We start from the raw sequence: 26,373 nt of genomic DNA on the forward strand, positions 1-26,373 counted from the left end.
AAGTCTTAAAACTTCTCTACAAACATTTACGTTCATGACATTATTATACTTTACTTATGCTCCTTAGTTTACAACCTACTACTGTAAAGTAAGGGGGACTTTTTTTTTCGGGGAAAGCGAATCAACTCTGGGTTTTTAAGGCAAGGAATTCTAAAGTGCCTTCTGGTCCTGTTTGTAATGTGTGCGGTCGGTGGAGACACGCCCACTATCTATAAATAAACGTTTGAAAAGTACGAATTCTTCAGTACTCGATCTACGAGAAACACAAAACCATTTAAATACTTTAAAATAACTTAGTCGTGAGTTTGTCACGAACAGGTCAGTAAGTCTGACCTCACAACTTATAAACTGGAAAATATATGAGTCATTTAGTACTCATAATAGTGACTTAATCATGAGTAATTAGGAGCAGGTCAGTACCTGTTCCTAAGTCAGGGAATATTGGCAATTAACACACCTTTTGTTCACAAGGTTCGTGACAAAGCGCCGCTGTGTGTTTAGCAAAACCGACAGAAGGTCCTGCAGAACAACACCACCAGTGATTATATTTATAATAATTCTGACGAGGAAGCATAATATGATTTCACTGAGTGGATGTCAGAGTAGGATATTCCTCAGTTAAGACGTTGTGGGTAACAATTTTTTAATTGGCAGGAAAAGACGAAGAGAATAAATGACTCCTTCAATGGCGTAATCGGTACGGTCTTGCCCTGCCAACTCGGTGGCCGCGAGTTAGATTCTCGGGGATTCCACTGAGGTGTGAGAGATGTGTATTTCTGGTGACAGAAGTTCACTCTCGACGTGGTTCGGAAGTCACTTAAAGCCGTTGGTCCCGTTGCTGAATAACCACTGGTTCCATGCAACGTAAAAAGACCATACAAACAAAGAAACAAACTGTCAATGACCAGTTTGCAAGCTTATTATTATTATTATTATTATTATTATTATTATTATTATTCAGAAGATGAACCCTTTTCATATGGAACAAGCCCACCAAAGGGATCACTGACACGAAATTCAAGCTTCCAAGAATATTAAGGTGTTCGTTAGGAAGAAGACGAGGTAATAGAGGGCATATTCGCTTGGACTCCTGAAGTTACAATGGCCTAAGAAAACCTTTTTGACCTGGGATGGAGTTTATTATTGTTGTTCATTTTCAGTTCACTGTTCCAGTTTCAGTGGTCGCTGAAAGCACTGTGGGTTTTGCAAGCTGTGATGGAAAATTATAACACGGCATCAACAAGAATTAAGAAACTAAGTATTTTGGGAAAAAGGAATTAATATGATTTGAAAAAAATGAGAACACTTAAACAAATGTGGTGAATAATCAAGGGAATTTTAACCTTAAAAATAAAAAAAAAATTAGATCAAAGAAATATTTGAACCTTCGCATACATTATTCATGAACTACATGGAATAACGCGAATCACTTCTATTCATTCTTTTAAATATATTTATCTGATAGCAATTTGATTTTAACTTCATTTAAGTTGACAGTGGAAAGTGACGCTACAATGGTGTTAATATATATATGTATATATATATATATATATATATATATATATATATATATATATATATATATATATATATATATATATATATATATATATATATATATATATAATGAACCTAATGAGCTTAAAACATGATGTTCCCTAAACCCGTTGAAATGCTTTATTGCCAGTTCACTCCTACCACTGAAATAAAATATATCTATCTTTCAGTGGTCTCTGTATAATGCTGTATGAGCCGCGGCGCATGAAACTCACATCAGGGAGTGGTGGCTTGTGTTGATGCGTTGCCGGAAGCACGATCATGGCAAAATTTAACATTGAATAAAATCAAAACTACTGATCCTAGAGGGCTGTAATTTGGAATGTTTGATGACTGGAGGGTGGATGATCAATATACCAATTTGCAGCCCTCTAGCCTCGGTAGTTTTTAAGATCTGATCAAGGACAGACAAATCCATCTCATAATTTCTTTCACGGAAACTAAAAGCAGTGATAAATTTTTCTAAGTTCACGCCGATATCCATGGGACCACAGGAGACAAATGAATCCTTCTTTAGGAACAAATCGAACCAGCAAGCAATCTTTGAAAATTAATTTTTCAAATTTTGAGAACTAATTTTTCGAGTCAAAAGGATGCAACTGACACTGTTCCAAATATATAGCCTGAATATCGAGAAGTTTATCACCTAGCTATATGACACTTGGGAATTCTCTCTCTCTCTCTCTCTCTCTCTCTCTCTCTCTCTCTCTCTGTCGTTTCTCTCTCTCTCTCTCTTCTCTCTGTTTCCTTCTCTCTCTCTCTCTCTCTCTCTCTCTCTCCTGCTGTTCATAAAAAATGTTGAAATACCAGCAATATTTTCTTCCATGACAGTTCTTCAGAAAACGAACCCGTATCGTTTTCTCAATATACTTCTCTCTCTCTCTCTCTTCCTCTTCTCTACTCGTCTTCCTCTCTCTCCTCTCTTCGTTCATCCTCTCTCTCGCTCCTGCCTGTTCATAAAAAATGTTGAAATACCAGCAATTTTTATTTTCTTCCATGCACCAGTTTACCTTTTCAGAAAACGACCCAGATCGTTTTATCCAATATAATTCCTCTCTCCTCTCTCTCCTCTCTCTTTCATCCTCTCTCCTCTCCTCTCCCTCTCCTCTCTCTCTCTCTCTCTCTTTCTCTCTATGTAATATATATATATATATATTATTTATAATTTATCTATATATAGTAGTACATATATAAATATTATATATAATATATATATAAATATTATATATTTATTATATATTAAGATATATTATATATCATATATATATATATATGATATATATATATATATAAATATTATATATAATATTATATAACATATATATTATAATAAATATTATAATATAATATAATATATTTAATATTAAATTATATATATTATATTATAATATCTATTATATATATATATTAATATATATATACATATATTTCAGATATGTGTATATTTTATATATAATGTATATAATATATATATCATATGTGTAATATGTATACATATGTATATACATACATATTCACACATTTATTTAGTGATTACACAAGCAATTAAACTGAAACCAAGGTTTCACATCTCTGCATACTAATCCCAATTGATTCGGATAAATTCTCTGGCATGCCAGGAGATTGGAAGAACGACTTAGTACTTTAACTAAAGACCCATTTTAATGAATTCATCTGCCTAGGGATGGTTAACATGCGGTAAACATGGACAGGACTGATCGATGAGGTAGGACGGCATTTGATAATAAGATGTGAGAGGAACATAGTACGTAATTTGATGATGAGATGTGAGAGGAACAAAGAGTATTACGAAGCAGGAGGACTGTAGATGTAGATGCATTGTAGTATAATGACGGTATCCCAAAAGGATGTTGACACTGAATAAAGTAAAACAAAAGACATAAGCAACTGAAATATATAGATGGATGGACCTGTGGGTCCCACGGTTGGTTTTATAAGTAAATCGCATATTTCATCCAGCGCCTCAGTGGCGTGGTTGGTATGGCCTCTGTCTGTCACCCCGGTGGCCGCGAGTTCGATTCTCGGGCATTCCACTGAGGGGTCAGAGATGTGTATTGCTGGTGATAGTTCACTCTCGACGTGGTTCGGAGGCCACGTAAAGCCGTTGGTCCCGTTGTTGAATAACCACTGGTTCCATGCAACGTAAAAACACCATACAAACAAACAAACAAATATATTTCATCCCTACATGGATTACCATGATAGGAACACTATATGTCTCTGTTGTTGTTATTGTTTTTTGACTGAGCTGGCCTTATGCCAGCACGGGCTCTTGCTCACAGAGAAGCCATTAAATATATGACTCGTACGAGACTGATTACGAAACAGGTTCTCCAAAGTTCATATACTTGACAGAACGCAGAGGATTAGAGGGAAATTTATATGCAAAAGATTAAAAAAAACAGGTTCTCCAAAGTTCATGTACTTGACAGAACGAAGAGGACTAAAGAGAAATTTATATGCCAAAGATTACAATAAACAGGTTCTCCAAAATTCATATACTTGACAGAACGCAGAGGATTAAAGGTTATATGCAAATTAGCTTCCAATTCAGTTTTAAATGAAAAGGGACATATAAAATGAGCGCTTGTAACATGCTTAATTAACCTCCCAACACGGAGACCTCTTTCTACCTAAAATGACTAATGGTTGTCAATTAAAAGGAGGTTAATTTTTTTTTACCTAGGTATTACAATGCCACCGCCTCATAAAAAATCAAAGGCGCGTGAAGTATTCTACTTTGTGGTCAGGTCAACTTCTACATCATTACCTACTATAGTGCTGAACGAACGCTCAAAAGTAGCATTACGGGTGATAAAATTTACGGCCAAATAGAGCGCTGTTTCACCAACGAAAATTAAAATTAAGCTATATTTAATTGGAAATAATTGTCATGTACTGTTCAACACGCACATTTTTTTTATTTACATTTTCATTCTAATGAATGAATCATAAATATCCTAACCTAAAGTTCCAGTATCGTTAACTTTTTAGACCTTTTTAGGCTTTCCTACTCCCCCCCAACGAGAACAACAACAGTTTGTAGGCTTACTCCCAGAGTAAGCTATGATGAAAGACAAAAAAATATCAATAGCATTTTCTCCTCGAAGAGTACACCTCTCACTGGCAAGAATTTTTCTAGCAAGGGTCAGGCTGCCTGGCAGACATATTTTGATGTCTTTCGGAAAGAGAAAAAAATGAATGAAATGACAAAATTAATATTCATCCACCTATGCGTGCCAATCTTACATTTATCCTCATTGGTACAACACTCTAACATAAACAAAAGTGCTCTATTTATATCAACGTACCTCAATTTACAAATGATTCGGTGTTTAGTTAAGTCAGTCCCTAGTAGTCCTCCCTCAACGAAACGTATGATTAAAAAAAATTGCTTCTCACTTCATTAAGTTAAAAAACCACTTTTTAAATTTCAGTACTTTTTTTGTTAAAGGTTGACAAGTTGACCAACTTAATGATACCTTTAATTAGACCATATTTAAAGTCAAAATGGCTTTCGATATAAACGGGTTATAACCAAGATAATCTTACTGCTATAACATACACACACACCCTTCTCTCTCTCTCTCTCTCTCCACACACACACACACACACACACACACACACACACACACCCTTCTCTCTCTCTCTCTCTCTCTCTCTCTCTCTCTCTCTCTCTCTCTCTATAATATATCATATATATATATATATATAATACATATATATATATATATATATATATATATATATATATATATATATATATATATATATATATATATATATATATATATATAAGTATAAAAGGCCCCATTAAAACACACTAGTGTCAGTCCACCGAAATACAGTCCTTAGTTTGAACCAGAGTGTTTTAATGAGCCTTTTATACTTGAGCCGTATCCTGTTTAAACAGAAGAATTTATTTACGTGTGTATAAATATAATTTTGTATAATGTTTATTCCTTTAATCAAGGTAAATAAAGAATTATATTCCCTCGTTCAAAGGGCCAACCGTTAATGACCTTAGCTCGTATGATCCCAATCAGGCAATCAATCCATTGTTAAAACATATCCACAATTATATTTTAAAAATTTGTTTTCACGAGACTGTGAATTTCTTAACAGTCAATCCATTACCACGTCATACCTAAGACTTGATTTCCTCAATCAGCAATAATCAGTAGCACAAATCAAGACAAGTTTGAGAAGAAAATTGCAGAGAATATGTTTCTTAGTAAGGGATATAACTGAATGTCCCAATTCAACAGACAAATTACCATTTTGCACACAGATTGCAATGCGGAACACTTTGGGAAACGAAGTTTGCCATGACAACATATGCCAAGAGTTCTTCACTAGATGGAGGACCGTAGTATGTAAGAAATTGAGGCTGGTGTCGTGAGTTCGTGACCCCTAAAAAAAAAAAAGTTGTCAAATATGCAGTTGCTCTGGGGGTCTCGTCCCTTCTGACACCCCGACTCAAATCCAGAGTGCCCGGCATCTTTACGTCGGTGTCGGTCACAGGTGTCATTCAAATCACCACGTGTCAATCATGCTTAATCCATAAATGAGAGGCAAGATCCGTAACTTAATAATTATAATATAAAAAAAAACATATCTTGCGCAGTTCTGTCATATTTTTTTTTCATTACTTTGTGACTGAACTTAAATTCACTACAGTAGGGTATTTCCATTTGAGTGGAGGTTTATCTTCTCAATTAGTAATGATAATGCTTTATGTTAAATTCTGTAAAAGTACGCGTTACCATTACTTTAAATTAATTTCTTGTAAAAATTAAATCGTCAATAACGCACTGGCTACCAGGGTAACATCAAGCAATCAGTACCAATGCAACTGGCCGCGCCCAAACCTTATCCTCACTATCTCCTGACAGCATCGTTACCAAAACCTTCTTTAGTCCACTTATCTTTTATTATCTTGTGTCTAAATTCTTCATTGCATTTGTTAACTATTTTAATATTGGTCTAAATCTCAAGGTCACTTTAATATTTTCTCTTTGCCGCCTGTGTTTTTATCCTGCCAGGATTACCTTCTTCCTCTGAAGGATTCTCATCGCCACCTAATGTCACCATTTTTAAGTTCAACATCTCATCAAAGAGCAGCTTTTGTTTATGATTCTTCACGCCCCCTCGTTGGACGAGTGGGTTACGTGCTCGCCTACCGATTCGGTAGTCCGAGTTCGCTTTCCCGTTCCACCAACGTGGAATCAAGAGGATTTTATTTCTGGTAATTAGAAATTCATTTCTCGAAACTAATGTGGCTCGGATCCCACATATAAGCTGTAGGTCCCGTTGCTCAGTAACCAATTGGTTCAATATCTAATCCTTCGGGGCCAGCCCTAGGAGAGCTGTTAATCAGCTCAGTGATCTGGTTAAAACTAAGATATATTTAACTTCACACCTCCTACTTTGGACATCAAGAAACAAGTGTCCTTGGTTAAAATCACTTTAAGATTTTGATAAAAACTGGGTAATCACGACTTGTATAAAAATATTATATTGCTTCATCATTTAAGAAGGTACAAAAATATACAAACCACTCTAGAAAAAAAAAACTAATGCTTTTTGTTGTCAAATGTCTATAAAAAAAAACAATAACAAAACATGCTTTTTGTTGCTAAACGTTAAAAGAAAACAATAACAAAACTGGAGTCTTTTGTTGCCAAACGTCTAGAAAAAAAACAACAACAAAACTAATGTTTTTTATTGCCAAACGTCTAGAAAAAAGACAATGACAAAACTGATGTTTTTTGTTGGCAAACGTCTAGAAAAAATATAATACTAATACTTTATGTTGCCAAACGTCTAAAAAAATGAAAATAATGCTTTTTGTTGCCAAACGTCTAGAAAAAAAAAACAAAATAACAAAACTAATACTTTTTGTTGCCAAACGTCTAGAAAAAAAAAACAATAACAAAATTAATGTTTTCTTTTTGTCAAACGTCTAGAAAAATATGTTACTAATGTTTTTTGTTGCCAAACGTCTACAAAAAAATATAATAACAAAACTAATGCTTTTTGTTACCAAAGTATAAAAAAAAGAACAATAACAAAACTAATGATTTTTGTTGCCAAACGCATAAGTGAAAATACTGTTGAATAAATACATAACAATTTTCTTACAAGCGACGAGATGGAGGGTGAATGTTTGGCCTGTCGAGAGATTGGGAAAGGGAAAATAAAATACGAGAAGGGGGCAGAGGGAAACGGTCTAAGCCCTCTTTGCATGGAAAGGGGTTACTTTGCAGGGGACACTTTGCAAATGCACGAGTCTATATGCAGATGCAATACATTTTTTTTTTTTTATTAGCAAAAGGGCTTTTATTGAACGAAATAAGGGACAGCAGAAACAGAAGTGTAAGCATATACACAAACACTGAGTACACGATCAAAAGGAGACTGTAATTGAATCAACCCATCATGCAGGAATGAAAAAATAAACGCAATCTATCTAACTTCCATTTAATGAACACCTTAATGTTCTCTGGAAGTTTGAATAAGTTCTTCCAAATATTGGCTATTTCAGCCACGTTTATTTTATTTGGAAGAAGAATGGAGAAACTTCATTACAAAATGAACGTGGCTGAAATAGGTACCTATTATTTTCAATAATAATAATAATAATAATAATAATAATAATAATAATAATAATAATAATGAAGAATTTATCTCCCAATCTCTGCAACAGAACTAATGCATTCTTTACTGCACATTCTCATAACTTATTGACCAGTATCTCCCTGTAATAAAGCGAGACAAACTGCTTTAGTGAGCAGAGTCCACTTGCAGCCAATATCCATGACCCCATCTGCTTCATCTACGAGGAAATGTATTTAATAAATTACATGTGAACCTTAATTGATAAACGCTTAAATAAAAGTTACCAGCAAGCACCAATTCTGTTCGTGCTTGGCAGGTCACGACGATAATTTCAACTGAATACGTAATATACATACACACACACACACACACACACACACACACATATATATATAATAATATATATATATATATATATATATATATGTGTGTGTGTGTGTGTGTGTGTGTGTGTGTGTGTGTGTGTATGCAAGTTAGGATGAGCAGTTCGTAAAAGAAAGTATAAGCCATCACGCGCCCAGACCGTCGATGTATGACACCCAATGTCTTCGGTCACGGGGCCAGCGACATTAGGCTAATGACCTCGGCCGGAAGTGTATCGACTGGAGATAGAGAGAAGGAGAAAGAAAGAGAGAGAGAGAGAGAGAGGGGTGGCGAAGGGGAGGGCGGGTGGAGTGAATGCGTTGCCTTTGTGATTTCATACAGAGTGGAATCCGACAGGCTAAAGCACACACATATAAATGTATGAATATATATATATATATATATATATATATATATCTATATATATATATATAGTATGAAAAAATCACAGTAGATGCACGTGACTTCATAAATAAGCGAATACCACGGGAAATGATAGTCAGGAATCCAAGCGCTTTCGTCTTTATTCAGACATCGTCAAGGAGCTACTAAAGTACAATTGGAGAGGATAGCCTCAGGTACAAACAAGATCAGGAATACCAGATGGTTACTTATCAAAAGGGTAAAAATTAAAAGGGATAATCCAGGATTATCGGATATCACACGGTCACAAACTTAAACAGATTCTGACCCTAACCGAAATTACAAAGTATCTTTACAGTCCAAAACATGTAAAAACTGAATATATTAATTTTGTTGCTTATATTTATCTACAACTTTTTTTCATTATGAAAGCATCAAGTTTAAAATTAAATAAACCAAGACTTAAATTTAGAACATTTCTATTATTTGACTTGATAAAACAAGATTCAATGATATTCCTTTTAACTGTGTCATTACATGGGACTAAGGCTCTTGCTTGACTCCATTTAATAGGATGGTCTAAATCTCTCATATGTACAATAATGCATTCGATATTTGCCCAGTTCTCACAGAATATTAATGTTGCTTAAGACGCTGTGAAAGAGATTTACCGGTCTGTCCGTAATAGATTTTATCACACTTTTTGCAAGGAATTTCATATATGCAGCCTGGAAGATCTTTAGGAGAATTTTTGATTACTAAACTCTTGACATTAATATTACTGAAAACAACATTTATGTTAAAAAAGCTTTAAAATTCTAGAAATATCTAAAAACCTTTCATCATAAGGTAATTTTTAGAATGTTATGCTTACTAAATTCAAGTTTGTCATTAGTTGAATAAATGTTTTTCTAGCTCTTTTCCATGCCACATCTACAAAAGTCCTTGGGTATTTAAGTTTCAATGCAATATCATAAATAGTTTTAATTTCAGCGTCAATAAAACTATTTATGATATTAATTTTTACCCTTTTGATAATTAACCATCTGGTATTCCTGATCTTGTTTGTACCTGAGGCTATCCTCTCCAATTGTACTTTAGTAGCTCCTTGACGATGTCTGAATAAAGACGAAAGCGCTTGGATTCCTGACTATCATTTCCGTGGTATTCGCTTATATATATATTATATATATATATATATATATATATATATATATATATATATATATGTTTTATATTATATACATATATAATATATACATGTTTATATATATAATATATATATATATATTATATATATATATATTATATATACTATATTTATATATACAGGCTATGCAGGTATATCACATACATCATTCAGGAAATCGCAGACAACCACATCAGAAGGGAAAATTTATTAGAGACGTTTCGCACATACAATGTGCATCTTCAGTCTGTTGAGATAAAAACACATACATATTAGCATACAATAATAGCAGGATTCTTAATATAGTAAAAAGACTAAAATTAACTTAAAATTGACATAAAGGACTAAAAATTAACAAGTAAAACTAAAAGTAAAAAGTACAAATAAACAAACAAATACCAAGGCGCAACCAACCGTTAGTTGAGAAGGAAGGAGGTAGAATGACTAGACTTGGGCAGAAGTTAAAACGTTGACTATGCCAGATAAAGCGGAGAAGATGAAACTCCACTATTCAACGAGGGAACAAGACGTTTAATATATAATGACTCTAGAGTGGTTATGTAATCAGAGTCTTTAACCGAGCTTAAAATAGAGAAGTGTTGTTTCTTCACCTCTATCTTGCAATTGATTGCGTGGTTTTTTGCGTTTGAGTGTTCAGGCCTACTTAATTTTTGACCGGTCCTAAAACTAAATCCCATATATATATATATATATATATATCTATATATATATATATATATATATATATATATATATATATATATATGAAGGTAGCCAATTCTCAAAGGTCACAATAATCACTTTCCAGAAAAGACTGAACGTGGAATATCAAAATTTATTTGTTAGGTCTCCATAACAAATACGGAAGGAGTATAATGAATATAATGAAGCGGAGAAATGAAACCAGAATAACATCCGCGATTTGGCACAATATACATGTGACAACTAAAGAGTGTGGTGGAATCTGATTGTATTTAGTATTTACGCCTCCATCACAATCGTCACAAACGAGCTAGCGTACGGTATGTACCGAAGCTATCCATTATACTGAATGGATAGCAGGAATTAGTCACTGAGCTGTCATCTCGTTTTCCATGTGCAATATGTAACTGCAAAATCAGAAAAATGTTTTTAGGCTCTTCCATAGACCTTTCCCCCCCCCCCCCCACCACCTAACAAGAACAACAACAACGTAGTTTGTAGGCTTACTCCCCGAGTAAGACGAAAACCAATGTTCCAGAATAACATCTTGGTGTCCAATCACTCCAAAAAATTAAGTATATCTTAGTTTAACCAGACCACTGAGCTGGCTAACAGCTCTCCTAGGGCTGGGCCGAAGGACCAGATATTTTTACGTGGCTAGGAACCAACTCGTTACCTAGCAACGGGACCTACAGCTTATTGTGGGATCCGAACCACTTTATATCGAGAAATGAATTTCTAATCACCAGAAATAAAGTCCTCTGATTCCACCTTGGCAGGGCAGGGAATCGAAGCTCAGACTACCGAATCGGTAGGCGAGCACGTAACCCACTCGTTCAACAATGAACTACAATCCCTCCAACTCCGTCTTCATACTTACTCATTGCGCTGTATTGATGAAAATACCCCCAGTGCATTGCTTAACCTAATTAAATGTCCATAAAGCAAATAAAATCAATGTTCAAGAATGAACGATCGCATTTTCACTGTCTTATATAAAAAAAAATAAGAATAAAAAAAAATCTTCAACTCAAGTTCTTATATGCGAAAATATATGAAGCATTAAATTATTAACACCCTAATGAAAGACAAAAAAAGCTTATTTGGAGCCGCCTGTGGCCCAGCGCATTAAATAAAAGTGGTCCGGTATTTGGGATCAATAAGGAATGAAGGCGACAAAGCGAGTGAAGGAACTCCATAAATGAAGCTTAGTGAAGTCCGACGGGACGGGCAATTTGTTATTACCCTTATCGATCTCTCGCGAGGTCTTTGATTCGTGGCAGGTGACTCACGGTGAATTACTCTGAAGGTTTTTTTATTTTTTACTTATTTATTTTTTTTAATACATTCCAACAATACATTCCAACAAGATTTTCACTTGGTGTTCACACTTATTCTTTCATTGCTTCCCTCATTCTTTATTTTTGTTAGTTTCAGAGTGAAAATCGTCGAATGAGGAACATATATTCTTTATATAACCTCTATATGAAAAAGGTTATTTAACTCTTATGGTATTTCTGCCTGTTTTATTACAACACCACAATCTTTATTCCGTAGTAAAACGGATAACTTACGTTTACAGAAAAAACCTAATGATAAACTCAGTGTGTCTATATTTCCGTAACATTTACAACACCTTAAGAAAAAGCCTAACAAGCAAGTATTGACACCTTATGAATTACATTTATTGCTTTCATACGCTAAGTGTGCAAATGCCTGAAAAAAAAAAGATAAATAAATATTTCACGTGTTCTTCACATTGAAATTGTTTGCATTCAAGTGAGGAGAGAGTTGACAAAATTGTTTGTTTTCAAGTGAGGAGGTGAAAGTTGACAAAATTGTTTACATTCAAGTGAGGAGAGAATTGAGGAGAATTACGGAGGGAATTGTTTGCATTCAAGTGAGAAGGAGAGAATTGACAAACTTAAAAAGACCACGGTACGGATAATTAAAAATAATAAAACACATTATACATCAACAATTTAAGAGACAGTGAAAAGATGAAAATAAAAGTAGGCAAAACATAATTCAAATATAATATGTGAATAGTATAAATTCACGTCAATCTTTTTCTATAGGTTTTATTAATGAAAATGAGAAATTACATCTGAACTGCAAGGCCAAGCACTTTTTAAATTTTTTTTATTTGTCGTCTGCACAAAACCCGACGCAATGAGCAGTTTAATACTTATATAAATACTTTACCTGAAAAAAAATTGTTCCCTACCAGGTCAGGAAGGTTATACAAGAATCAGTAACAGAAACAATTTTACTGACGGCCAGAGAAAGAAAAAAAGGCAACAAAACAATTTAATCCCTTTTTCTATTAACGAATGATAGAGTAATTTGGCAATTAATGCCCCCAAAATACAAACGGAACACGTAAAACAAGCTATGCTTCCACAGTCAGAATCATTTCTCTCCTCTCTCTCTCTCTCTCTCTCTCTCTCTCTCTCTCTCTCTCTCTCTTCTCTTTTGCATCCACACTTCGAAATATACAATCACATACATTTTATACATAAAGCAGTTAACTCAGACCTTTGGAATATACCACTTCAGAAATTTAGAAAATACGCTTGAATCTTGATATGGAGAAACGAATCCACTGATATGCATGGAGACAAATATATCTTAAAAATTAATCTAAACGGAGAGCTTTCAGGAATCTGTTCCATTCCTATTCTCAATTTCATTGAAAAGGGGAATCGAAAAGATTCCCAAAGCTTGAAAAGGCGAATAGAAAAGATTCCCGATAGCTTGAAAAAGGGAATCGAATAGATTCCCGAAAGCTTGAAAAAGGGAATCGAACAGATTCCCGAAAGCTTGAAAGGGGGAATCGAACAGATTCCCGAAAGCTTGAAAAGGGGAATCGAACAGATTCCTGAAAGCTTGAAAAGGGGAATCGAACAGATTCCTGAAAGCTTGAAAAGGGGAATCGAACAATTCCCGAAAGCTTGAAAAACTGAATCAACAGAATCCCGAAAGCTTGATAAAGGGAATCGAACAGATTCCCGAAAGCTTGAAAAGTGGAATCGAACAGATTCCCGAAAGCTTGAAAAAGGGAAAAGAACAGATTCCCGAAAGCCTGCAAAATGGAATCGAACAGAATCCGGAAAGCTTGAAAAGGGGAATCGAACAGATTCCCGAAAGCTTGAAAAATGGAATCGAACAGATTCCCAAAGGCTTTCCGTTTAGATTTACAATACTCCAAAGTTGAGAAAAGTTTGTTTTATGTTAATTCTTTGGTGACCGAAACAAAAGCAACTGAAATCTCTACCGCTTTAAGCATAAGAAAAATTATGTCTAGGCCCGTCCTTTACGACGTTCCTGATTGGCTGTTGATAAGCCAATCACAGGGCTGGAAACCCTCAGCCTTCGAGAGAGTTCGCATAGGCAGGATGTATGTTCCACTTTTCCTCAGGGATACGTCTTTCAAAAGTATTCCTCGAGGGACTGGCCCAGACATCATGCTGGATAACCGTACGAAGACTGGTTAGGATTACCAAACGCAAATCGTTAACTCGTGTGGAACATGTTTGTAATATTGTGGGTGACGAGTTGCCGAATGTCTTAATGACATTTTTTCAGTGCAGTATGGACGCATCTCAAAGAAGCTATGGAACTCCTCTCTACAAGAAATCATCTTCCTATATCTCGGACCAATAATTTAAATTCTAGATTACAAAGGAAACGTTTATAGCAGTTCTTTTAATTTTTATAATTTAGATTCTTGAACTCGTATAATAAAAAAAACAAAAAAACAAGCAGCTACGGGAATGGATAGTATCTAAGATAATCTCTAGTGTATAAATGGGTGCAAGAAAATCCACAAAGACATAAAAAATATTGTGAAAAATATCTTACTATTATTAATGAAAAGTTTCTTTCAGAATGTTCCAGCGAAATTTCATATTCCTGCAGAACTTATTACACGAATAATGAGCTCATTGGTATGCAAGGAATTTACAGATATCATTCATCATCTTTAGCCCTGTATGAGAATATAATTAGAATTGACATAAGTTACCTACATGTAATAAATGGTGCAATATTAATGTGTTGACTCACACTGAGCGATAATCCCTTTTTTAGAATTGACTCATGACTTTTCTTTCAGAGATTTGTTCCCCATCTGATGTCATTCATTCCAGCAAGGTCCTGGTTCTCCAAAAATTGTACTAAATACAGGGTGTCCGTAAAGTCCCAGTACCATTCTGAGCAATAAATACTTGTAACGGTCCTGGGACTTTATGGACACCCAGTGTAATTGTTCTTTGCATAGGCAAATATGAATACATTTTCTTGTGAATATCCTTGTGACTCACTGTTTTTATTTTTAGTGCTGTTGAATGTGATGTCTTCCAGGATAGAGGTTGTCCTTTATTTTCCTTATAATGACAACTGGTATAAGCTGTTACTCACATCCCATTGTTACGCACATGCTAGTGTTACACACATGCTAGTGTAAACAAGTACAAGTGTGTGTGTTTCGTCCAACCTCGTTTTTTTATACTTAAATATTGTCTTGTTTTTATTATCATCTACTGTCACACACTTGTATGCATAGTATAATGTTTAAAAGTACATCATCAAGCATATATGTATTTTCAATCGTGTTCTCATGTTCCTCACTATTATGCCATTTACCCATTTCTTCCCTCTCCTTCCCGTATTTAGGTTTTTCCCGTTTTTCTCCTTTATTTCCAATTCCTTTTCTCTGCCTTTTCTTGCCCTTTTCCTCTCAATCTAATGTAACTTTTATTGCTACTGTCTTCCCCAGCGATTTTTCTATTTTGGTTTCTTCTCTTCAACTGCATTTTCCTATTCTTCTTCTTTTCATTCCTCCCGTTTCTCTTCTTTTCATTCCTTCCATTCTTCTTCTTTTCATTCTTCCATTCTTCTTCTTATCATTCCTCCCGTTTCTCTTCTTTTCATTCCTTCCGTTTCTCTTCTTTTCATTCCTTCCATTCTTCTTTTCATTCCTCCCGTTTCTCTTCTTTTCATTCCTTCCATTCTTTTTCTGTTCATTCCTTCCATTCTTCTTTTCATTCCTTCCGTTTCTCTTTTTGCCTTTGGTTTCCTCTCTTCAACTGCGCTTTCCATTCTTCTTCTTTTCATTCCTTCCGTTTCTCTTCTTTTCATTCCTTCCATTCTTTTTCTGTTCATTCCTTCCATTCTTCTTTTCATTCCTTCCGTTTCTCTTTTTGCCTTTGGTTTCCTCTCTTCAACTGCGCTTTCCATTCTTCTTCTTTTCATTCCTTCCGTTCCTCTTGCTGCCATCCATTCATGAATCAACCGACGGAGCTTCTGCTGAAGGGCAGACCTCCCTGACCAGTGTTCTTTAAACAGAATGGCGACCGAGACTCGACTGCTCTCGTGATGTCCCCAGTATTCGACCTCACCCTCCACCGACCCCTCGTCTCTCCTCGAGGTCAATGTCTTGCGTGAGAGAGTCCCTTCGGGGGCACCACTCCCTGGGGGGAGACCAAGAGGGATCCTCCTGCGTGGGCGAGGGTCTGTGCGGAACAGGTATGGACCCTTTACGGACGCTCCCGCCCATGATGACTCCCAACTCCAATGCGCTGGTACTGTCTTCCGGGGTGCCCCTCCTCCAGGCTGGGGTGGGGATGCCCGGGTTAGGGGTGGGAGGGGTGGTAGGCCTCGGTGGGATGATGGGCATCGGGGGCGGGGGCGGCGGTCCTGGACTAGCGACCACGGTGAACATCGATCTCCCGGAGCCTTCCGGGATTTCGGCCGAGGAGGTCGCCTCCGGGGTGCAGATGGGCATCAAGGTCCGGGGCCTGGACCTCATGAGGTATGGCCGCCTGGAAGACGGCGTGTACAAGTGCAGCGAGTGCGAGCGCCTGCAGATTCCGAAGACGTTCAAGACCTCGTACTCGTTCCAGAGGCACGCCTACCTGTACCACGAGGGCAGGCCCAAGAGGTTCCCGTGCCCCGTGTGCGGGAAGGAGTTCTCGCGGCCGGACAAGCGGAAGTCCCACCTGAAGGAGAAGCACGGGCTCTTTCAGCCCGAACCTACCGATCAACCGGAATTCCATTCGTCTTTATAGCAACGGCCGAGTGTTAGGGCCTCCTGGGAAGACTTCGGAATCTTTTGCGCTCTTTGAGAGGCTCCTGATGGGCTTCAACCATTTCTTAGATATCTCGTGAATTGATTGAATTGATTCGCTGCTCCTTTTTGAAATATTCGACTCTCGATAGAATTATATACGTAAGGATTTTTTTTTCTCTCTCTCACGCGTATGATGCATCTCGCTATGTGAGATTACACTGATATTCAACGAGTCAAATTAGTAAAGCGTAGTAAACTAACGTCTCACGATAGCACACGTTCTAGGATAATTAATCTCTCACCCCCTTTTAACATAAAAACACACTAGATTTAGTTTCTATGATCGGCTCGTATGGGACTCCCACCCCAGGGCTAAAAATAATTGTCAATCAAATTGTAATCGGTAATGTAAGGTTGCCTTTTTTCGTCTATTGTCAGTACAGTAGTTATCCCAACCCACATTTAACTAAAATTATAATAAAGCACGTCGATATCATGTCCCCTCACACTACTTAGAAGAAAATATTTCAGAAACTCAAAGCGAAATAAAAAATAAGCTTTTTTCCTTTAAATCGGTTAGCAATAGTTTACACGAATTCTACTAGATCTTCATATTTAAAAGTAGACATTTTTACCCTTGAGATTCAACTGGAATTTCTACGAGACCTCTGAAGTTAAAAGGTAAGGAAAGAAAGTTTGATATGGTAACTAAGATCGAAGATTAATGGTACTTGGAAAGTATGGGACATTTCTTTCCAGTAAGCTCCTGGAAAAGGATTCCAGGGCCGAACCTTTTGTGATGTTGGTAAAAATAATGACAAGACTCATTTATATAATTATATAGTTTATACTAGGTGTGGTCATCAATTGAAGGTTATTTGTTAATTGTTATTTATACTACTATTGTTGTTGTTGCTGCATCGATTTGATATTAGACCATATCATTTTTTCATATCATTAAGAATATAATGTGTAAACTGCTTCGTGATAAACGCCCAAGGACAACAGATCATTTATGGACATTTTTTCATAAACAAGAAAACGGATGTACATAACATTTGTTGAAGTTTAGAACTTATTTACATTTGCTGTGTTGTCTATTTGATATTTAAGATTTTATATCATGTTAGCTATGGGCTTTTTTTTCCTTCAAAGCTGTTCTGTCAAGTTCTGCTCTTCCAAATTTATTTTTGGTGAAGTGTCAAACTTCCAAAGGTACATTTTGGGTTGTGGGTTCACTTTCGAAAGTATTCGGTGGTTCCAACCTTCCACATCGAAGCTAACCTTTTAAATATACAACCCAAACTTACTTCGGGAAGTTTGCCTCTTCCAACTGTACTTTAGTGGAAAGCTCACTTTCCAAAAGGTGAAAAAAAAATTCTGGATTAAAAAAAAAGGATGGATAAAAAAAAAAAAACTTCGCTACCCAGACGTAATTGGGGGGGAGGGGGGAATAGACCCTTAGTCCTAAGTAATGATAGAAACTACATTCGCGAAACACAAGCACGTGCCAGAAAGTAAATAATACTTGAAACAAATCTCTCTCTCTCTCTTCTACTAAGACGATGAATATAATTGTCACTTGAACTGAGCGCTTATCACGAGCAGTAGTAACTATCCAAGATCTGTTAAGAATATAAGTTATTTAAATTGTATTTTTTCTAGTGTGTTGTTAGGGCAAGGATAGGTAGGTAAATATATAATATAAAAAAATGAATGTTCAAGAGAGCCAGGCTTGAAGATTTTGTATTCAAGAAACGGTCAGTCAGCAGAGGAAAGGAAAAAATGTCAATTGTATATATATATAATATATATATATATATATATATATATATATATATATATAATATAGAGGACAATTAACTTAACTTTTCCTGTAGCTCGTTTCTTAAAAGAAAATATTTCTAATTTAATTTAATTTTCCTTACTTACTACTGAGGAAAATATATAAAGAGTAATCAACAACATGTATCTCAGAAATATCGACACAATATATATACATATACATATATATATATAATATAATATATATATATATATATATATATATATATATATATATGTATAATTATATATATATATTATATATTATATATATATACAGTATGTCACTGAATACCAAAGAGTATCTTACTATGAATATTATACATTTTCCTGTATTACACCCCTCCAATATAGTGTTCCAGGATGTTCCACATATCAAAGTAATACAACCCAGTATACTAACAACAAGACGCTCTCTCTCTCTCTCTCTCTCTCTCTCTCTCTCTCTCTCTCTCTCTCAACTCCCACGAGACACCAATTCAGAAATCAAAAGTAAGAGGTTGGTCTATCACCAGTGCTCTGCAATTCTTGAACAAAGTACAAGCGTAAATGATATCTCAATGCTATCAATGGCTCAAAAGCATCATCACGTCAAAAGTACAAGTAACCTGAGCTTGAAGTAGAAAAAACTATTGTCAAGGAGAAATTAAAAGTAGGATTTTGTTACCAAGAACAACATCGTATGCCTTTCTTATGTGTGAACATTGAGTTTATCGTTTACAGTAATTAGCCCATACAATTACGCGCCGGAAGCGCAGATCTAATATATAAAAAAGGCGATGATTTTCTTCTCCAAAAGATCACGGGTTTATGTAAAGTAATGTTGGTCCTTTCTAAAAACACACGTTTGTTGTCCCGAGTAGGGAAAAGGGTTGTTTTTGCACAATACTGAAACGATAAAGAAAATTGTCTCAAGACAATAGAAGCCACTCGGACCAATTCAAAACTTTTTTTGCCTAGTTGTCTGAGGATTCGATGCCTGAAAAAACTGTTTTAGCAATACTACTTAAATGCTGCTAAACGTCGTAGTAGCACTTCAAATGCATGTGTTCATGAATATATTATGTACATTTAACGTTTATATTATATTTTCACTATTTCGCAGCTGTCACGGTAGAACGTAGTTAGGTGTGACAGCATTTCTCGAAGGGGAATGTACGATACGAAAACTTCTTGTATTCATTCCCCTTTAATTAAAATGTCAACACACGGATTTCGTAGGCTTGGCAATCAAAACTGAACGGATAAAATGACCCATCTCTCGAGAATTTTGAAAACAAAAACAAAAAAACACCTGTTTTTGTATGCCAGAATAGTGAACACGCTTACGTAATACGTCTCTGTTAAACACAAACGTCAAAGCTTTCATTAAATCTCATTACCATAACTTATATACATAAGAATTTATGTAACCTTGCGTGGCGTGGCTACGCAAAAATAGCCACGTCTCATCCAGAGTAGTCTGCATTTTGAGGAAATATAAAACTTGATTTTTTTTACATTTTTTTTCGTTCGTCGAGACGAAGACTCTGACGAAAAACAACTTCATAGATTTCCAAGTGCTTTTCGGAATGTCTCTCTCACTCTTGTAGTACAAACCGCACAGTGTACAACGTCGTTTGGTGAAAACTTAATTAGGGCACAATATCGTTCGCTATATCTTCCATATTTATGATGTAAGACTCTTCTATATATACTACTCCTTAGCTATCCTTTCTTAGGGCTCATATTACCTTCTATTATCCCCTTTAGCCCAAATTCTTGGTAGCGTACAATACTTTTTGACAGTTCCCTAGTTTTGGGGCAACACGATGTAGGTATATTTTCGAGAACTTCCTTATTTTAAGGTACGTACTTAGTCTTCTTTATGTGCCATAATTGTAAATAGGGTACAAACTGTCTTCTTACATTTCGTAAAACATACAGAGGGTACAATAACTCCCCTTTTTCTATCTTCCATAAGCCTTTTCAATAAACCCCCTTTTCTATCTTCCATTACCCTTCAATAAACCTCCTTTTCTCTCTTCCATAAGCCTTTTCAATAAACCCCCTTTTCTAACTTCCATTACCCTTCTATTCCAGGTACAATACTTTCATCTGTCTCTTCCATAACTCTCTATTTCTTCCTTTCAGTACCATCTTCTTCATTTCCTCTAACTCTCCCAATCACTGAATAACACTTATAATATATCTCCCATGTCGTACATAGCGCTTTGAAATAGACGCCTCTCCCTTCCAAGGTTAAAAAAAAAACGCAAAAACATTTAAAAAAAAAAACTAACATTTGTTCTTCTCTGCTGTTGTATATATTTCCCAACGTCGGGGCCATTATCGGCGACTATGTAAGACGCGACACAACGTCGAAGACTTGCGTTTTCAACTGTTTAATTAATCCATTTGAATAAAAAAGTTCCCGAGAACTACTCTCAAATCCACAGACTCCACGGAGAGATAAGTCATATTCAATCTTCCGGTCACTCTATCACAGTAGTAAAACTTGACTGAGATAATCAATTTGCAAACTTCCAATTATACGTTTTCAGAATAAGCTTGCATTCGTATGGAAGAATTCATCCCAAATTATATATACATATATATATATATATATATATATATATATATATATATATATATATATATATATATACTATATATATATATATATATATATATATATATCCATCGAGCTAAAAATGTCCTATAACATCTAATTGGCTCTACCTCGGAATTAATATACTTTATATATGTTAACCTTTCATATATTAATTCCGTGGTAGAGGGAATTAGATATTAAAGGACATTTGTAGCTCGACGTATGTATATGAATCACGGTAATGTGATATGACTCTATATATAGTATTATATATATTATTATATAAATATATATATATATATATATACATACGAAGATAAAAGGCCTCATAACACTATACGCTGCAACCACATATTTCAGACTCTTTCTTATGTGTCCCCGTTCACTGGTATTTAATCATGGAACAGGTACGCAGAAGAAAAATGTCTGAATAAAATATATATATATATCTATATATATATACTATATATATATATATATATATATATATATATATATATATATATATAATATATATATATATAATATATAATTACCTATAAGGCACAAATTGCGAGCGCAGTCGTAGTTCACAAATTCAACATAAAAGCTACGTGAAGCAAGCTAATGCATTTACCACCACATTCCCGTGGCATTAAAATATTCATTTTGAAGTCATCAGCGACACCACTCACTTCACTTCACTTCACTTCACTTTATCCGTAAACTTATCATAACAAAATGTAATCACGTTTTTAAGCAATACTAATTTGCTTCCCTCTCGTATTTATGATTAAAAGATTAAAAGGTTAAAAATTAAATCTAGTTATTGCACGTTGCAACATTTCTATTCTCAAAATGCATCACTGCATTTCATATTTCCCCGCGTGAAATGTATCAGCATGTCTAGACATTTCTCTGACACGAGTGTATCAATGCGTTCAAATGTCTCGGTATTTTCAAACACTTCCCTCAGGGAGATATATTAATTTACTGAGATTTATCTGCGTATTAATTTGATTAGTTATTTTTTTAAAATGGTATAGTATTTTTGAATGAAAAATATGCTATAGTACATTCGCGATGCAAAGTTGCTGCAGCATTATCGAATTACAAAAATGCTAAAGTATTTTCGAGTTACAAAAATGCTGTAGTATTTTCGAGTTACATAAATGCTACAGTACTATCGAATTACAAAAATGGTGCAGTGTTTTCGAGTTACAAAAATGCTGCACTATTTTCGAGTTACAAAAATGCTGTAGTATTTTCGAGCTACAAAAATGTTGCACTATTTTCAAGTTACAAAAATGCTGTAGTATTTTCGAGTTACAAAAATACTGTAGTATTTTCGAGCTACAAAAATGCTGCAGTGTTTTCGATTTACAAAAATGCTGCAATATTTTCCAGTTTCAAAATTACTGCAGTATTTTCGACTTACATAAATGTTACAGTGTTTTCGATTGACAAAAATGCTGTAGTATTTTCGAGTTACAAAAATACTGCAGTACTTTCGAGCTACAAAAATGCTGCAGTATTTTCGATTTACAAAAATGCTGCAGTATTTTCCAGTTTAAAAAATGCTGCAGCATTTACCAGCTTAAAAAATGCTGCAGTATTTTCGAGTTACAAAAGTGCTACAGATTTTTCGAGTTATAAAAATGCTACAGTATTTTCGAGTTACAAAAATGCTGCAGTATTTTCGAGTTACAAAAATGCTAAAGTATTTTCGAGTTACAACAGTGCTGTAGTATTTTCGAATTACAAAAATGCTGCAGTATTATCGAGCAGATTTCTCATAAAAATATCTATGAACACATTCGAATACTTTTCTCATAAAATGTATCAATACATTCAAAAATTTATGAGTAGGTCCGAATCTCACAAAAAAAAGCATCTATGCATTCCACTACATTTAACAAATTTTTTTTTAGGATCTACAAACACATATGAGTCAGTTCCTACCTTAGAACAATTCTTAAATTAAAGTGTTCCATTGCATAATTCCATCATTATTTACCTATGCTTTTCATATAAGTATGAATACACGTACCTGCATAAGTACGCGTATTCATATACACTTATACGTTGCTTTAAAAGCAATACTTCACAAATAAACCCGGCGTGTAACGTGTACCGGGAGACACACACACACACACACACACACACACACACACACACACAATTATTGAACACATGGAATTAAATCACAAAAGCTTCCTGGGTTCACCAAATCTCGTATCCAATACCCTCTCTTCTTTATAACCTTGAACACGTTTAAAATTTGGTTAGGGGACTCACGCCAACCATATATTCAGATGAATATAATATTATGTTGAAGGCTCTTCAATTTACAAGAGAGTTGCTATAGTTAGATAAAGTTTCAAACTCACACACATGCATAATATTGTATATAATATATATATATATATATATATCTATATATATATATATATATATATATATATATATATATGATTAATTCCTAACGGTACTAGATTCCAACATGCTTATTTTATCAGCTGATAATAATCAGCTCCTGGCATGACTGATTTTCGGACTAATTAGCTACTGATAAGATCACTCGCTCGTGAGATTAGTTACTGTCACGACTGACTTCAGCCTAGCTACTTTACCTAACTAATTATCTAATGCCAGACATGATTAGTTCCTAAGAAGCTGAATTAGCTCTTGATATTCTAATTATGATGCGGGATTGATGCCCGACACGAGGAGTTCCTAATTTGTTGGTTCCTGATAAGAGCTGTTCACACGATTAGTTCCTGAGTTGACCCGCAACATGTGTAATTTGTAACACAGTGAAACTAGGGGAAAATAATGGTATTTTACTCGTGAAATGACTCGGTTTTGTCAAATCAATCTAATATGAATATCGTAAGCCTTGGCTGAGGAAAAAACAAACTAAATTTTACTCCTGAAATGACATGTCACGTCCGTGACATTTATTCACAAGAGGCGATTATTGTCCCACGTAACATTCTGATTGGGAATATATCGATGCAACTGTCACACGAGTCATTAAACTGCCACGCCTTCCCCTCTGCAGGTTCCGAAAATAACCGACGTCTCGGCGGACATACGTCAACATAAACTCGTTTCTGGTTATACACAAATGAACGCGCCCGAAGCCGGCTGGGTAATCGAACGCAACCGTTGTGTAACTAAATCAAAAGCTTATTACTAGTAATATAAATACCGGCCACTGGATAAGAATGAAAGAACACGTACCATGGTTTGTGGCTTTCATTTGCTCTGCTATTTATAATAAAATACATATAAATTTTTATCTAAATTATAAACAAAACTATGGTATATTTATTTTAAAAAGTACGCAACGAGAGACTAGAACCTTTTTATAACTTCTTTAAGGTTCCTATCCTGAAACGCAATAAATAAATAAATAAATAAATAAAATAAATAAATAAATAAATAAATAAATAAATAAATAAATAAATAAATAAATAAATAAATAACAAGTTAAATGCACGAAATAAAAGGACGATCATCACTATTTGAATTAAAACTTCATTCTATGTGCATGAGTAATATTTGAAAAAAAAAGTGTGAAGTTGAGAAAAACTTTGAATCATTAAAAGTATCAGCAACAATTAAAGAGGCAAAATGGGTCACCATGTAAGTAGTGGTTAATATACATATACAATGACATATGCACATTTTATAATTATATATATATATATATATATATATATATATATATATATATATATATATATAGATATATATATATAGTATATTATATATATATATATATCTATACATACACACACAACAAAACAAAGCAACCTCACCAGTCTTCATCAAAATGTGAAAAACTGCTAAAAACAAATATATGAAAGAGTCCTCCAACCAAGTTTTATTTTTTGGGCACCTGTCTGTGATCTTAATGAAACCATTTTTGTAAAGATAGGCCTTACAAACTACTAGATCAAAGGTTCTATATATATATATATATATGTATATATATATATATATATATATATGATATATATATATATATATATATATATATATATATATATATATATATATATATATATATATATATATATATATAGATATATATATATATATATATATATATATATATATATATATATATATATATATATATATATATATATATTATATATATATATATACACGGCCTCCTTCTCCACTCCAATCTACTATGCTCAAATCCGATCTCATCAAAGTTCACTCACCTTCGTAAGTTCTCTTAGGAGTAATTATTATAAGAAAGGTTCGTATAAGACACGAAATCGCCAAAATAAAAACTAGTCAAAGCTAAAAACTTAGTCGTTCACACCCCCTGTCCCTAGGTTTAAGTTGGATGGATTAATTTCTGACTATCTTTGGGTATAAATATTATTATTTTTTTAAGTTGTTATTTCAGGTACATGACATATGATGAGATAGTGTATAAGGTATCATATGAAGTGCAATATTATTATTATTATTATTATTATTATTATTATTATTATTATTATTATTATTATTATTATTATTAGTTGAAAATCAAAATCAAAACATGTCAATTTATTGTATCTCCAAATCTGATACCTGTCTTCTAGAAGCTACGAAGGTTGATAAAAGGATGTTTCGTTACCGATACAGGACACTTTGATTCTGAGTATCACAGAGTAACGTGTTTTTTAATCCACAAAACAGGATGCCAAGGGATAAACGCCAAAGAAATTCACAGTCTTTTCCCACGATTATGAAAAGGGTAAAATCAGTCTTAGACACCTCTAATACTTGTCAGAAAAGGTTCGAATGAGTTCCAACACCTGTATCATAATATTATCCCATCCTTTCGCAACCTTCTGGCTTGACATATGTTGCAATTCTCCAATCAACTCGATTTTTCAATTATCAAAATAAAACTGGCAGGGAGAAGTGTGTTTCAATGACCTTCGTTATGTTGTATACAATCTACAGGGTGTCAAGGTGTTTTCATTTGCAACTGTACTGTTCCCGTCATGATCAAGTGTTCGCTCCTACTCAAGAGGACCTCATTTATCGCCACAAAATTAGGGGTTTTAACGATGG

The 26,373-nt window shown here is 34.5% G+C and overlaps 1 protein-coding gene across 4 annotated transcripts in view; it reads left to right on the forward strand.

The window, feature by feature from the left end:
• The window catches only part of LOC135196357 (protein tramtrack, alpha isoform-like), a 215,329-nt gene that overhangs the window by 145,246 nt on the left and 43,710 nt on the right, over positions 1–26,373 (forward strand). For 3 of the 4 annotated variants that reach the window (XM_064223133.1, XM_064223134.1, XM_064223132.1), the window contains exon 6: positions 16,166–18,669. The exons of the other annotated variant lie outside the window; for it this stretch is intronic. In XM_064223133.1, coding sequence (XP_064079203.1) covers positions 16,166–16,887 — 722 coding nt within the window. In that variant the 3' untranslated portion in view covers positions 16,888–18,669. Of the gene's footprint in view, positions 1–16,165; positions 18,670–26,373 lie in introns of those variants that run through there. 4 annotated transcript variants of the gene reach the window in all.

Source organism: Macrobrachium nipponense, chromosome 17 (assembly GCF_015104395.2).
Source record: "Macrobrachium nipponense isolate FS-2020 chromosome 17, ASM1510439v2, whole genome shotgun sequence".
Lineage (NCBI taxonomy): Eukaryota > Metazoa > Arthropoda > Malacostraca > Decapoda > Palaemonidae > Macrobrachium > Macrobrachium nipponense.